Raw genomic sequence first — 15,416 nt, 5'->3', positions numbered from 1 at the left:
TTTCCCATGGTAAAAGCATGTTCCCATGTGAAAGTTTCTTGTGCACACATACTTCCCACAGAAAAACACTTACTTGGGCCTACTTGTTTCGTGTAAGTTTAACATTTTTATTTATTTTTTTTGCAAACGTCACTTCAGGGTCTCCATACATTTGTGATTACTGGATGAGGACTTATAGAGATCACTGTAATTCAAATTGACTCACAATAGAATCAATGAAAGGGATTTGTGAATCAGTTCAAATGATTCATTTATACAACCTGACAAAAAAATAATAACTTACAATTCAGGCATCACTATGACATTTGAGCTAGTATACTCTATAAAACCTAGCTTATGAAATATATTAGAGCAGAGAATAAATAAGAAAATGTACTTTTGCTAATATAACATCAATTTTTTTCTTGATTACTTTTCCAGCAGTTTTAAAAGCCTTCCTTAGCCATAAAAAGTTTAGGCTCTATCCAGAAAACCCTACACATGAGCAATGATTTTCATTGTGTGGTCTGTCATGAGGATGTTTGTACAGTACTGCTAATAAATTATTCTGACCATCAAAACAGATGTAAGTAATGCATGTGCACACACGTGTGCACGCTCTCACACAAAGGTGACGTCAACTTTAGGGCCTCTTGTTTCTTTCCTTGCAGAATAGTCTCTCACGCTCTCTCTCTCTCATGATTATTCACTCTGTCATTCCAGCTTCCAGTCTCAAGACTCAGTAGCAGGAAATAGCCTTTGTTTCTAGATCAGGTAGAGAATGAGACAGAGAGTGAGATGAGGAGAGGAGGTCTGGAGCCATGATGGATGTGGCTCTTTTCCTGCAGGGACTTTCTCAGGCTCTTTTTCCTGTGTTGCCAACGTCTCTCTGCCTCCTTTTTTTTCTCAAGGATCTCTTCGTAGAGATTAAACAGTTACGAAGAAGGGAAAGGAAAAAAAGAAGGGTTAAATAACTTGTTTTTTATAGGCACAAAGAAATGTTTCTCCTAGGACCGAGTAAGACAGACCTGTATATTTCATCTGTGCCTGATCACCTTTCAGGTCAATCCAATACTACAGAAATGACCTTTCACATCTTTGCTTGGCCTGTCACAGCCTCCCATCTATATAGCCGTTTATTATAAAAGAGGGTCTCAGAGCTCAATGCTCTGTGACAGAGGGCTCACTAACTACTTCTTTCTTCGATGACAGAGGCTTTGGGTCTGCATCTAATGGATTTAATGGATTGGATCCGCATTTAAACTTTTAACACTTATGAAAAATAAAATGGGTCACAAGCTGCACCAATCTGTTGCAATGTGTTTGTTTGAGACATAACAACATTGGCTACACCAGTGACAGGGCGGGACACCCAAACAATGGAGGATGTGGGGATTGTAAGAAACATATTACTACATTTTGTATGCTGCTGCTAGTGGTTGAGAAGCACTTTAACTCGATTTTTAAATTTTTTTAAGTAAATTTGCAGCTTGTCCATGCAAATATCACTGACACAATTATATGATGTTGTGGGTGGTTTTTATGCGGTTGCTAAGTGGCTTTAATGCATTCGTATATGGCTGCAAGGGTGTTCTGGATAGTTGTTTACTAGTCAAACAATCCCACACTTAAATTTCTCTTTTTCTTTCCTAAAATATTTTAATCAAAACACAATCAAAAGTAATACATACACTACCATTCAAAAATTTGGGTCTCATATGCTCACCACGGTTGCATTTATATATATGTATATATATAATTTAAAATAACTGTTTTATATATTAATATAGAATTCCTTCAGAAATCATTCTAATATGCTGACTTGGTGCTCAAGAAACATTTTGTATTATTATCTATGTTGCGCTGCTTAATATTTTTGTGGAATCCATAATACATTTTTCTAGATGGGTGGGATTCAAGACATTTCTAAATAACAGCATATATATCTGTATGTGATACAGACAGACAATAATATTATGCAAGCCAAATATTATACATTATAACTGACATATGCTCAAAGGGATCCGAACCTAATCTAATAAAATCTAGAATCGATCCTCAAAAAAGACAGCTTGCAAATTGAATTCAAATCAATAAATCGATACCCAACCCTACACATAAACACCCTCCAATCCGAAATGGCAAATGGGACATCATAAGGTCAATTTCCATATGAAACAACCTCCACAAAATCATTTTGGACAAGATCTATAATTTTGAATTGAATTGAAATTTATTTGACAAGTTTACAAACTGTACACAATAAAAAGTATCCCATACTGTTGAGGATAAAAACACAATAAAGCCATTGGCTTTTTTCCATTGCGGTCTTCGCTGTTACATTCACCTTTTTTAGCCACCTAGATATGTTTCATACCCCTTTTTCGAAGCCAATTGATTTTTATTTATTTTTTTGTCCACTTTGATGACCGTTTAATTCTTAGGGTGAGAGGTTTGAGGAATAGTAAAGGTGATGAAAAACTTAACGCATTGTATGTCAGGTATACAGCTTTAATGGCACCTAAAGGAAACATATACAGAGTTAACAAGCAACTGAAGCATGTCGGAGTGAAAAGCTTCTTGAATTTCCATGAAACCTCACACACACAGTAAGGTGACTCTTTGCAGAAACAACCCCTGGAGACTTTAAGAAGTCAGTGACCAGGATCAGTCCAGTGACCAACAACACTGAAGCTATAGCCGGTATATGACCCTCCCCCACTCGACACACACACGCTGCAGGACGGGTTAAAGAAACTCCTCCTGAGAGCCTTGTTCTCCCTCTCTCTCTGTCTCAGGTCTTTCTCTCCTTTCCTCTCTTCAATGGCCCTTTGTGTAGGGGCCCCTGGGACATCAACATGACAATGTGCCCCAGCGGTGGGATCCTGTGTTTGTTAAGTGCCCTCACCCTCAAGAGACAGAGGCTATGGCCAACTGAGAGGCGAGGTTAGCCAGAGAGGAGAGGCCATCTTTGATCAAACGAGTAAAAAAGAGGGAAGAAAGAGCGCAACGACTTTTCATTAACTCGAGTAGCATGAAGGCCATTCATGTTTGAAGAGCGGGAAAAAGCAGCGGCATTATACTGCTCAACTAATCATTTAAAGATGAGGTTAATATGTTTGAGAATTGTAAAATGGCTCGATTGAAAGCAAGTGATCCGGCCTAAGGTAGCGGTGGTGTCTGTCTTTTGTGTGACGTTACTCCACTGGAAGGAAATGTTGTCGTTCTTAGTGTAGAAGCTGGGAAGTAGCTTAGTCATTTAGTTTGATGCTTATTGATCATGTCAGACACATATAATACTGTTGACTTCCTATAGAAAAGAATGAGAATTGTTTGTGTTCAGGAATTGAACATGAAAAACCACTAAAATATCCTTCCTCAAATGAAAATAAAATCTCTAACATCTATCAACTATTACTGCTGCTTTCCAGAAAGCGAAAATGTTCTTTTTATTAGCTTTTCTGAACCACATATCTGAAACTTTCACTTCAATAACTTCTCCCGAAATCCACAGATCCATCTCAAATTCAGCCTAAAATTACAGTGTTTTCCCACTCATCTTGGATTACTCATCCGAGCACCCTCGTGTATATTATTCTGTCACACAATGACCATGAACACCAACTAACTGGTAGAATGGTAACAGGGTTTTCTTTGCCACTGGAAGGAAAAGCAGTAACTCTTAGTGTAGCTGCTGGGAAGTCATTTAGTTTGATGCTTATTATGTCAGACACATACAGTATAATACTATTTACATTCTCTGGAAAAACAACAAAGAACAGTTTGTTTGTGTTTAGGAATTTAACATAAAAAACCACTAAAATGTCCTTCCTCAAGTAAAAACAAATCCCCAGCATAACTTCTCCTGAAATATGCAGTTTCATCATCTCATCATCTCAAAGCTGACAGCATTCTCCCACTCGTCCTGAATTATTCATCTAAGCAACTTTGTACATTGTTCTGTTACAATGACCATGGACACCGAACTAACTCAGGAAAACTTTCTCTCATTCTCACGGAACAAATTCTCTTCAACTACAACAACACACCTTACTGAACAGGCTCAAGAAGAGTTTGTTGAGGTGATGCTGGTGACACTGGTGTACAGGTTTTTCAAATGCTATTGCCTCATCTTGCTGGTGGTATCTGACAATAAATTAGTGGCTCAAAGATGGAGCCAGTAAAAATAAATATAGCCACTAGTTTGACCAACTAGCAGTTAACCAAGTGGTAATCAGTCTTACTTTTTAAATCAGACTCGTCTACCTTTTTATGTATCTGACTAATGAACAGTCTTGAAGAAAAAAATAGATGACTAACTTTTAAGTATAGTCTAAGCAGTTTTTACAACCAGCAACTAGAAACCGAGTTTGAACCATAAAACCACTGCACCCTTAGTGGTTAGTGCATAAATGTTTAAGAGATAGTTCACACAAACCTGTATGACTTCCTATAAGATATAGTAGTATGACAATATATATTGTGTTGACAATATAAATTGTCAGTTTGTAAAGAAAAAATATATATATATATTTGTTTGTCTATATAATAGCAGTGAATAGCGACCTGCTTCAAACTTTAAAGAAAAAGATGCAAAGGTATCACAGGTCACTCATATCGTGATCTGAGGGCATATGATGTGGTTTGGTGAAAAACAAACTGAAATTTTAATTATGATTTTGCAAAAATATGGAGTATGGCCATTGGCCATTGGTTAAAATGTCTTTCGTTTTCCACAGAATAAAATAAATCATACACAGACATAACATACTGAGACCTACACAGAACTGTACAATTTGTGTGAAAACTGAGCGACAATGAAGGATCCAAAATTCCAACCCTTATTTTCTTGGCATGCAAAAACAAAAGAGAAAGTCATCTTTCCCGCTCTTATCTAGACCCGCTTTCCCAGTTCTTAAAAAATGGAGTCACTATGGCTTTGTTCATACCTGTTTTAAAATAGCCCTTGGTGAATATTTTTAGCCTGTAGTTTATCAGAATAAGCAACTGCCTGTCACAATGCTCCCCTGGAGTTCAAATGGGCTTGGACCTAACCTTAGAATGACCGTTCTGTCAGCAAATGGGCCTGACAAAAATAGAGCAAGTTATGAATTGGTCTTCTTATGGAGCTAGGATAAGCTAATCTCTCGAGGAAACCAACAAAATGTGCTAAAACAGGACCAGCAGAATTGTACACAGAAAGATTTTGTCGAAAACAAGTGGGCAAGAAATTGATCATTATTTTGAGGAATGCATAGCAGACTGTAGCCTAACCAGATTGTTGACACTAAGCTGTTAGGTATCTGTCTCAGTTGCACAGACTGCACTGCACAATGAAATTCTTATGTTCCAGTAAATCACCCGTTAGCAGGCCCAAACAGAATCTGCACCTGAAGAATTCCTCAAAAAGCTCTGCATTCCTGTCATTCACAAAGTTTCACACATTGCACACCACGTGTCTTTTTATTAGGCCCTAAATTCTGGCTAATTTTATTATTTTAGCTACCAATAAGAGTGTGGAACTCTCAGCTCCATTTGACACATTTTATAAAGTTTTTATCCACTCAGCAACCTAAAAAATCAGTGGAGACAATGCAAAAAGGTCTGTAGATTTTGTCTGGACCGGCCCATTAGATACTAACTTGTTAACCAGCTTGTATTTATTTCAAACCTCTGACATTTGGAAAAAGTGGCAGAATAGCATAATACATAATACGAAAATGAGCAGTATACTGCTTGGAGATTTTATATAAATTGAAAAATGCCATACATTTATTTCTAGAAAGGTCACTGAAATGTCACTCATTAAATATGTTATGTGATGTAAAAAGGTAGCATATAGCTACTCTTCTTTAGTGTGGTATACTGTTTCACTTACTAGCCTACTTTATAAAAAAAATAAAAAAAATAAAAAAAAATTCCACTCAATGGAATAAAGAAATAATGTTGCATATATAATGTGGACAGTGACCTTTTTCCTGCATGACCAGCTGGATGACCTTTGGATTTGCCAAAATATGCAGCATTGTGCAGTACTAAAATACTGTAAGGCATGCAGTTGTTTGGGAAGAAAATGCTTCTGCTTTGTAGTCATCAACAGCGTTTTGTGTGAAGATACCTCAGTGAGTTTTATGCCTTCATGCTTCCGCAGACTCCAGTCTCCTCGTGTTGCTCACTCACTCGGTATCAACCCGGAAATTTCCGAAAAGAGCCGAACCCATTGCATTCTGGGAAAAGGAAGACTGGAGGCGGTCGCCATATTGTTTGATCCCGCAGATTCACTGGAGCAGAAAACAACAAAAATTCCGATTAAACGAGCTTATATTAAACAATTACACAGGTAACCGTCGCATAATATTACATGAGGTCGCTGCAGATCGTGCTGCAATCATAAGAGCCTCTTTAGCGGTGTCAGTCGGATTTATTCGTGCAGAATATGGGTCGCTCCCGGAGTCGCAGCACGTCCCGGTCCAAACACTCAAAACACAGCCGCAGACGGAGCCGCTCCAGATCCAAATCCAGCAAGAAAAGGAGCAAGTCGAAGGAACCGAAGAGGAGCAGAAGGTCCCGCTCGAGGTCAGGCAGCAGGAGGGACAGAGGTGGCTCACCCCCCGACCGAACCGACATGTTCGGCCGGGCACTGAGCAAGAGACACAACGACGAGAAACAGAAGAGAGAAGAGGAGGAGAGGAGAGCAGAGATAGAGAGACAGAGGAAGATGTAAGACATCTATATGTCATCGTGTGTTTGTGTGTGTGAGAGAGAACATTTTAAGAAGCGCCAGCACTTACTCACCTATGTCTTTATGACGTGTCACTTAGTTTGGACAATCACTTCAGTTACATGCTTCAAGTATCTTTTTGTTGTTTAATATTGATAAGAACCTAATAACGTAGCTAGTGTGCAAAAAAGTGACGTTTCATGTTACCAATCTGTATTCAGGGAGCTTTCATCACTGTATGGACTCTCATAGACAGCTGTCACACATCAGGTCATCTCATCACTGAGATCTGCTGGCCATGTTAGATGATACGTCTTTGTATCTATCACAGATTGTTGACATCTCTCTTTTGTGATTGGGGACCACCGGTATAATGTTAAGAGGTTTGTGGAAGAGAAGGAAAGGGAGTTTCTAGTGAAAGAACAGGAAGAGAAGTGCTGCAGCCCCAGGCTTGAGCTTCACCCCGAGTACATTGTGACCGCATTCAGGGTGTTTTAAAACTCAAAGAGAGTCCCTGGATCAAGTTTCGTGACACTGAAATCAAATCAAGTGATGGCTGCTGTTGTTTGATTTTTGTTTTGGCTCTTGGCAGTGTTATGGTCACTTGGTTCAGTATTGTGTCTGTGTTTTGTGTTCCTTCTTAAGGAAAGGTGTGACAGCTTGCTCTCCTCTAATGGTTTAGTCATGCTTAAAATGTAAATAAAGTTGAAACATGCTTTTGTAATCATGGCCCCCTCCCCCCCTTTGAGTGGCATACTCTCCTATAGGTTTATGATGTCAAAATGTGCCGTGCACAACGTGTTTTGTTTTAGAATTGTGCAGTTCACAGATGGAGCCTACCAGTAACATCTGCCTCTTCTTCAGGGATCAGCTATGCATGCTGTGCAATGCAAAATATAACATTTGAATCTCTGTGACAACTGGTTTGCAAAATTATGCAAACTAAGTTCCACAAATTGAGCCTTTAGTAAGATTGCATTTATGATTTGATAGCATCAGCAATATTTGGTTGAAAATTATAAATGAATAACCTAATCAGTAAGTTTTGCTGTGTGTAATATTTCTATTAAAAAGTATGATTATAATAACTATAATTTATGGCTATAATTGTAAAATTTTCTTTGTAAAAAAAAAAAAAAAAAAAAAATTATGTATAATTTAAGGGTCTGCCAATGAAACTGCAATGTCTGATCCTTTCTTTCTCGTATCCTCTCCAGCCGTCAACAGGAGATCGAGGAGCGTCTGATTGAGGAGGAGACTGCGAGGCGCGTGGAGGAGCTTGTAGCACGGCGTGTAGAGGAGGAGCTTGAGAAGCGGCGTGATGAGATCGAGCATGAGGTGTTACGGCGGGTAGAGGAGGCCAAGCGCATCATGGAGGCACAGCTTTTGCAGGAGCTAGAGAGGCAGAGGCAGGCCGAACTGAACGCCCAGAAAACCAGAGAGGTAACGCTCGGTCGTTCGGAACACAGCGGAGCTAAGCCGCAACCGCACACCCGCAGCCGTGGCACAACCTGGCACTCGTTTCTCCACGAGATAGAGCAGGAGACCCAGGCTAGCTCGATTGATCGGGTGGGGAATAAAATTTATTACAAAATGCAACTTTTTCAAGGTGTGATGTGATGCTTGGAGCAGTTCTGTTGAACTGCTGTCTGGGGAACGCTAATATTTAAGAACACTGGGTGATGGAGTCCGCGTTTACTCTGTTGACAGACAAGCTCTGCACTTTTCTGTAATACTTTAAATTTATTGAGTCACACACACCTCTAGTGCACTCTCGGGGGTTTCAAGTGAAAGTTTTGCCACGGCTGTGATGGACCAATATTATGTTTCCCATCTTTTCTCTCCCCTTTTATTTTCCACCCCTACCCTGCTCTCTTTACTCCTCATATCTTTTAGCATTTTACTGTCACCAAATGTATGAAGCTGTTTGTCTTCAATAAAATGCTTTTCTTAAAAAAGGTCACCCGGCATTCAAACCAGGCCTGTTTTTGTTTATGAGCTTTCAGTGTGAACATCCACCATTATACACTTTGATAGATCAAGACGTAATTCTGTTTTGGATGTTACAAACACACAAGACCTTTTGTAGCCACTAGACCGCACTTAAACTAGTTAATTTGCTAAATCCATAGCTTGTAATTCCACCCATACCATAAAGGAGGGTTACAGTGCTGTAATTGTAAAGACGCAATGAGTAATGAACGAGAAACTAATTCTATTCCACAAGCACACACAAAATCCAGCGGCTCAGCACTAATAGGGTTAGATATGTGCCCTCCTTCTGTACATTTTAGATTTGTGCCCATCATCTGTAGCCCTGGTACTGACCCATTAAATGAATCCGTATTGTTGTAGATTTAGGATGATTTTGTCTTCATTTGCACCATCAATCACAAAAACGCTCTACCTTTCCCTTTATTGCTCATCCATTTCTGTCATATATGTTTTATATTTATTAATTGCTGATTTTTTTTTTTTTTTCATAGATTTCTAACATTTTTTTTTTTCTTTGACTCTTCCGTTTTGACGTCGTTAAAAGTGCAGTGTTTTAAATGTACTTCTGTGTCCTCACGATTTGCTTTTCCTCAGGAGTGCTGCCGTACGGGTACACACACACACACACACGCAAAAACACACACTACTACATCCACACTCAGTCAACGCTACTGTACCATTGAGCTTAGACGCCAACACATCACTGTTTTTGTTTTCAAAAAAACACTTCTAATGAATGATCCCACCTTTGTGTTTTTGCAGTCTTTAACATCGTTTAACGTTAATAGCCTGACGTCCCCACACGGTAATGTTGTATGATTAACATAATTCATTTTCCTGGACTGTGCTATATATACTGCATGTGGTGTTGCTGTGTAAGAGCACTAGCTCGTGCTAGCAGCTCAGAAATTTTTAAAGGGGAGGTGCTGCGCTGTCCAGGACGGGACACACGGAACCAGGCAGTAAATACTCACCCCTTTAATCAGCAGTTGTGTAGGTACAGTACACAGTCAATGGAGAAAGGCGTAGGTATACGAGCATTGGTGAGCCACTACTATTCACTCTCTCCTTTGTTTAAGTTAATCTTTCTTTGTCTCTCTCATTTTCTTTTGAAACTTTTTACTTATGGATGCTGATTAAGTATAAGAGAGAGAGAGAGAGAGAGAGAACAAACTGATTGATTTGTTTTTTTCCTTTCATCTGCAAACGAATGAGATTCTTCGTTAGTTGTCGATGTGTTGTCTATACATACCTGTTCTGTATGGATGTAAATGAATGCGTAAATGGATGTTTGGTTGATTGTATTTACATATAACGTGGCGGGGATTAAAGGTGTGACTGAATACATCCATGGGTGGGTTTTTGTGCTCATTGTTGCATACATAGAGTTTAGCTTCAGACATTTGATGCTGCAGAGCGAAAATGTGGAGTGCGTGTGAAAGCGGATGAGAGAGACTGTGTGAGTGTCGCTGGCTGGTTCCTGTTTGCGAGTGTAGACGTGTTTGAGTGTGCAGCTGGGTTTATGGGGACTTATTTCACTGGATTTGTCTCCCCGCCCTAACATGTCACCATGTCACTCCTTTAGATGGAAGAGAAATCCAAACGAGAGGAGCTGGAGAGAATTTTGGAAGAAAACAACCGAAAGATTGCTGATGCTCAGGCTAAGCTGGTATTTATTCCTATGTTATATTTTGACAGCAAAGCAGAAAACAAGAAACAAAAGCCAAACACAACAAAATATGAAAACAAATAAGAATATGTTCACAAAACAACAATTAAATGTAATAGAGTATGCTCTAGAGTATGAGGGGTATTTTGATTTTTCTACGCGAAAAGTGTCTTTTTGTTATGCATGCATGTAACAAGGTTACTATAGAAAACCAGAAATTAGGTTCACAACAGATTTGAACTTCACTATTACTGTGGCCAAAATAATTTACGACAATTATATTAGTTATAAAAAAAAAAAAACACACACTTTAAGCTGTCCTTGTTATTATCCATAATTACATGCAAGTAACCCTAAGACAAACCCTAATCCTAACCATATAGTAAGTACATGAAGTTATTTAATATTACTCATTGCTTAAATGTGTAATTACACTGTAACAAGGACACCTTAAAACAAAGTGTAACCAAAAAATCTATTTTATGAATGGTGGCAAAGTTAAAGTACTGTATTGCCATGGACTATACTGATGTGTCAGCCGTATAATTACTGTTGAATTATGTACTGTTATTGTATGTGTAGTATTAACATATCACTCATTTAGTATTATTAACATGAAAAACTCAAAATCTGAGAAGTCTCAGAAATTTCCATAGTGCATAATAATAATAGAATAATATTATCTTAAATATTTATTTGACTAGAAATAAGTGCTAATCTGGAGTGGTCATGGAAATTCATTGATCAAAAAGGGGAGGGAACCCTAATATACACGGTTGCATACAGAGATTAAGCCAGTGAATTAATTTTGAATCCTATGTCCACTGTTTAGTCTGAACTTTCAAAATGGATGCTTGGCAGTGCCCTCATTTTATGTATATGGTAGTACTGAATACAATGAACATAGGTTTTTTCCTTAGTACATATTGTTTTGTTAATTGAGGAACATTTGTTAATGTATTAGTGCATCAAAAGATTTAAAGTGTAACTGTTTGTCTTGGCTGATTGAAAGAGTCACTTTTGCTCATATGTTTGTTTTAGGCTGAGGATCAGCTACGTATTGTGGAAGAACAAAGGAAGATCCACGAGGAACGCATGAAGCTAGAGCAGGAGAGGCAGAAACAGCAGAAAGAAGAACAGAGGATGATATTGGGGAAGGGCAAGTCCCGACCTCGTCTCTCCTTCACTCTCAAAGCAACAGAGTGATCTCTCCTCTCCTCTCCTCTCCTCTCCTCTCCTCTCCCCTCCTCTCCTCTCCTCTCCTCTCCTCTCCTCTCCTCTCCTCTCCTCTCCTCTCCTCTCCTCTCCTCTCCTCTCCTCTCTGGATGTGTGCTTCATGTTGAAGTGAATCAGAGTCTCAAAGAGAGGTCTGCCCTGTGCGCTCTGCCCACATAAATTGCTCTCCGTAAACCCTGGAAAATGTCTTCACGCTTCAAAACCGGACTTGCAGGCACCACCACAGACTTACAGATCAGCTGTCATCGTTTGCTTTTTTTCAGTGTGTTGTATCGATATTTGACACCGTTACGCTGGATGCACCTTCAGAAACACAGGGCATTTTTTCCCCCTTTTTAATGGCAAGCAAATAAGAATAAGTGTAAATATTTGTGTATGTGAGTGTGGGTGTGTGTGGTTGGTTGGTCAATATATATCAGTGGTTTGGTTCTTGCGTTCAAAGCATAGGGGAAGTACACAAAAATATTTTGAGAAATGTAAATTGGCAGACTTTGTGCTTATAAGTGAATGTGTGTTGCAGGAGTGTGTGGAAGCTTTTTGTTATTTTTTTAGATTGTGGACTGAACACCTCAAAACATAGAGTTTCTAAAATGCTGCTTAACACATTGTTCTCATATTCACCTGATAGGAACTGCGTTTATAGCATTTTAACCTAGATCACATTTGTCCTTTTTGATACACCTTACTTAAATTGCTCATTTTTGAAATGTAGAACATGTGTGGCCAGAACTTATTTAGCATTCATAATACAAGTATTTTGGTGAAAAAAGGTTACAATGTTACAAAGTCTTGTAATGTTTCTAGTGCTCTGTTGGTACCTTAAGGAAATCGGGAATCGCAGGTAAGACTAGTTAGGGTGTGTATGCGAGCGAGTTTGTGGGGGTGTATGAGTGTATGCTAGAGGGTGTTCTTGTCTTGTGATAAATTACCCCTTTGCTTGTGAACTGGGACATTTAGTGTGATGACCAATAAATCCCTTGAACACAATGAATCATGTTTTGTGGGCACTCTGCAAACCACAAAAGAGTTTGTTTAGAGCCTCTGTGTCCTCTTCTGGGATTTTGTAACTGCTGTCTTGCTTAATTTCACTGATTATTTTAATTCTGCATGTATTCTGCAACACACCGGTCATTTGTTATTTTGTAAGATATTTATAGTAAAATCTAAATTTACAAAAAAAAAAAAAAAAAAAAAACACCTACCCCCTTTGCAGTTTTATAGTCACTTTAAGGTCAGATTTCGCAAGATTCTAATTAAAGTTAAATAGTTTAATATAACTAACTGTCTTACAAAACATCTCAAGTGCAGAATGAGTGTTGGAGGATTTGTAGAGCAAAAAAAAAAAAAACTTAATCCCAAGAAACTGCCCTCATTAAAAGGTCTAGTGAGGTCATTCCATGAAAAAGGGTGTCTTTTGTGTTTCTCATGAACAGATGCGTAAACCATTACCATTAATTCCTTTTAATTAAGATGAAAAACTTCTATTACAAAAACGCCATTAATTCATTCAACTCTTCAAGCGCAAGTATTTTTTTTATAATTTTATCATACTTTATGGTTAATTGACAGCATTGAGCTGTTGTACAGAAAGCAAATTATTACATTTTTTTTTAAATAGAAATATCCCAAGTTATTTTTTCTAATAAACACCTTGCAGTCTTATGATATTTTTGGAAGTTAGTTATATATCCCAACAAATAATTTAATAAAGTTATATTTAGTTTAATGTCACAATATTCTTTAATAACACTTTTTGATATAGTAGAATATTTAAAATGTACTTTTAACATCACATTTTCCAACCTATTTCGGTAAATGGCCCAGTAACTGTATTGAATTTAACCCTTCTTCTGAGTTGAAGACTTATAACCTCATCTTCCTTTCGGTTTTATTTCTGATTCCTCAGCTCGAGGTTACTTCTGGTCGCTGCCTCAGGTTCTCAGGTGGCCTGTGTGAGAAGCTAATGGAAATGTTGGCAAACACTTCTGTCACAGACGTGCGATTTTTTCGACGAGCCCGCATGATGCAGTCTTGTGTGTTTATCAGTCAGTATGTCAGCTTTAACAATGCCGCACTGATGAAGGACTGGTATAACGAGCCCTGCGCGCGCTCGACTCCACAATTCTTTTATTGACATGAATTCAGTGTTCAGCGCCAGGCAGGAGTTACAACGGCTGTTATGATCAGTTCAGAAGCGATGCGTAAAGTTTGGCCGGAATGCGCATACTTTGCTATTGTTTGTGAGTGTAGGAAAGCCAGCAGGTGTGTTTTCTCGTAAGTGTAACCTACTGTGTTTGATCACGCTCCGAGGGACCCACGGACCGTGAGATTATTCGCGTGCAACTGAATAAACATAGATCTGATCCAGTGATTTCAAAGAGATGAGAAGTTGCTCAGAGTTTATCTTGAATGTGTTAAACGGTGTTTGTTTTTCATTTACGGAGCGTCATGAGACTTTGGGAACATTCAGGTTGAGATGTTTAAACTGATAGCATCAATAGACTACTTTTAAATATTTATGTCAGAAAAAAAAAAAAAAACTAAATTAATTATAAATAACAAATATTTATAAAATAGTATGTTTCCCTTTAATTGATCATTTTAAAATGTATTTATAATGATTAGGCTATTCCAGTGCACGTGGTTTAAGATTTGTTAATTTATAAATGTTGTTAAAATTGATACCTAGACTATATTTGTTGTAACATTCTAATGGAGCATTCAAGAAAGAATATATGCTGAAAATCGCACGTTTACTTCTTTACCAGGATGCTTTTAAATCTTGACGTCTCATCTGCGTTGGTTATTTTTAAGATAGTTCAGGAAATTGCTGTTTCCTTGTTTCCCCGTTGGGATGACTTCTTCTTGAATTGTGTTAGCTCGTCCCATTGTTTACTTTTGTTCGGTAGTGTGGGAGCATTCTCAGAAACACACAACCATTGCATAAAGTAAATAATTTATTACCTTTGGAGCTCTTTGTAAGTGGTGCTTGAAAAACAGTAAGACTGCCTCTTTAATTTTGCACTTGCAATTTAGTGCTTTGACAAAATATGTCTTCATGTAGCACAAAAACAAATCTAATCTAACCCATTAGATGCATATATAGACTTCGTAATCAGGCAACTGGCGCTTCTTTGATGTAACGCGCTTCATTAATGCACAGCAATCATTCAGTCTGTGTATTCAGCATGTGTACTGTATGTTAATTATCGCTTCGATGTGAAATATGCGCGTTTGATGGTCTCTTAAACCAGTAGAGCAATACACAGCGATAACAGTAAATGTACGCTGATTCAATTACAGCCTTTGGAAAGTGTGAATGCTTTTTCTTCACTTGCGTCCTAATTTAGTTTTAGCCGTATCCTACTGCTTCCTTAAGGCCGGACATGGCGAAAATACATTTAATTAAGTTGTTTATTTCTCCAGCAATTAAGCCTACATGATATAATATTATAATATTGCCTAATATAATATAACATAGCATAATATAATATAATAAAACATATTTGTACCTTTTCTTTCTTTTTTTTGTAGTTAGGCTACTTATTTTGACTATGCTTAGCCTATAGTGTAGTATTCTTACTTAAATTATATTATTTAAATTGGTGCGTTTGTGATAACAGTAGCCTACTGCATTTGACAAGTAAAACTGAACTGCATCAACTTTACAAAGAGTAATGTACTCTTATAATGATATAAGAGTAATGTAAGCTATATCACCATGTGGATACTCTGAATTAAATTAAATAAAATTCATGACTGGATATTTTGTCAAAGTAAAATACAAAAATAATGCTAAATTGTTATAATGAGCCT

The 15,416-nt window shown here is 37.9% G+C and overlaps 1 protein-coding gene across 3 annotated transcripts; it reads left to right on the top strand.

Moving 5' to 3' along the window:
- Positions 1-6,184: 6,184 nt before the first annotated feature.
- Positions 6,185-12,587, top strand: LOC109111070 (arginine and glutamate-rich protein 1-A-like). Of its 3 annotated transcripts, none has more exons than XM_042731168.1 (5): positions 6,185-6,699; positions 7,918-8,143; positions 10,281-10,364; positions 11,406-11,571; positions 11,652-12,587. In XM_042731168.1, the coding sequence occupies exons 1-4, from the start codon at positions 6,416-6,418 to the stop codon at positions 11,568-11,570; spliced, it is 759 nt and encodes a 252-aa protein (XP_042587102.1). In that variant the 5' UTR covers positions 6,185-6,415; the 3' UTR covers position 11,571; positions 11,652-12,587. The 3 variants fall into 3 exon arrangements, with proteins under 3 accessions (XP_042587102.1, XP_042587101.1, XP_042587100.1); XM_042731167.1 differs by having other exon boundaries at positions 11,622-12,587; XM_042731166.1 differs by having other exon boundaries at positions 6,186-6,699; positions 11,406-12,587.
- Positions 12,588-15,416: the final 2,829 nt, after the last annotated feature.

Source organism: Cyprinus carpio, chromosome B9 (genome assembly GCF_018340385.1).
Source record: "Cyprinus carpio isolate SPL01 chromosome B9, ASM1834038v1, whole genome shotgun sequence".
Lineage (NCBI taxonomy): Eukaryota > Metazoa > Chordata > Actinopteri > Cypriniformes > Cyprinidae > Cyprinus > Cyprinus carpio.
The sequence above is the reverse complement of the archived record's forward strand: the minus strand, read 5'-3'. Positions and strand labels throughout refer to the sequence as shown.

What these genes read in the sequence shown, in the direction of transcription:
- LOC109111070 (XM_042731168.1), top strand. Translation starts at nt 6,416, where the DNA reads ATGGGTCGCTCCCGGAGTCGCAGCACGTCCCGGTCCAAACACTCAAAA. An exon ending in ATAGAGAGACAGAGGAAGAT is followed by an intron (nt 6,700 to 7,917) that starts GTAAGACATCTA and finishes TATCCTCTCCAG; the next exon opens with CCGTCAACAGGAGATCGAGG. An exon ending in CTGATGCTCAGGCTAAGCTG is followed by an intron (nt 10,365 to 11,405) that starts GTATTTATTCCT and finishes TGTTTGTTTTAG; the next exon opens with GCTGAGGATCAGCTACGTAT.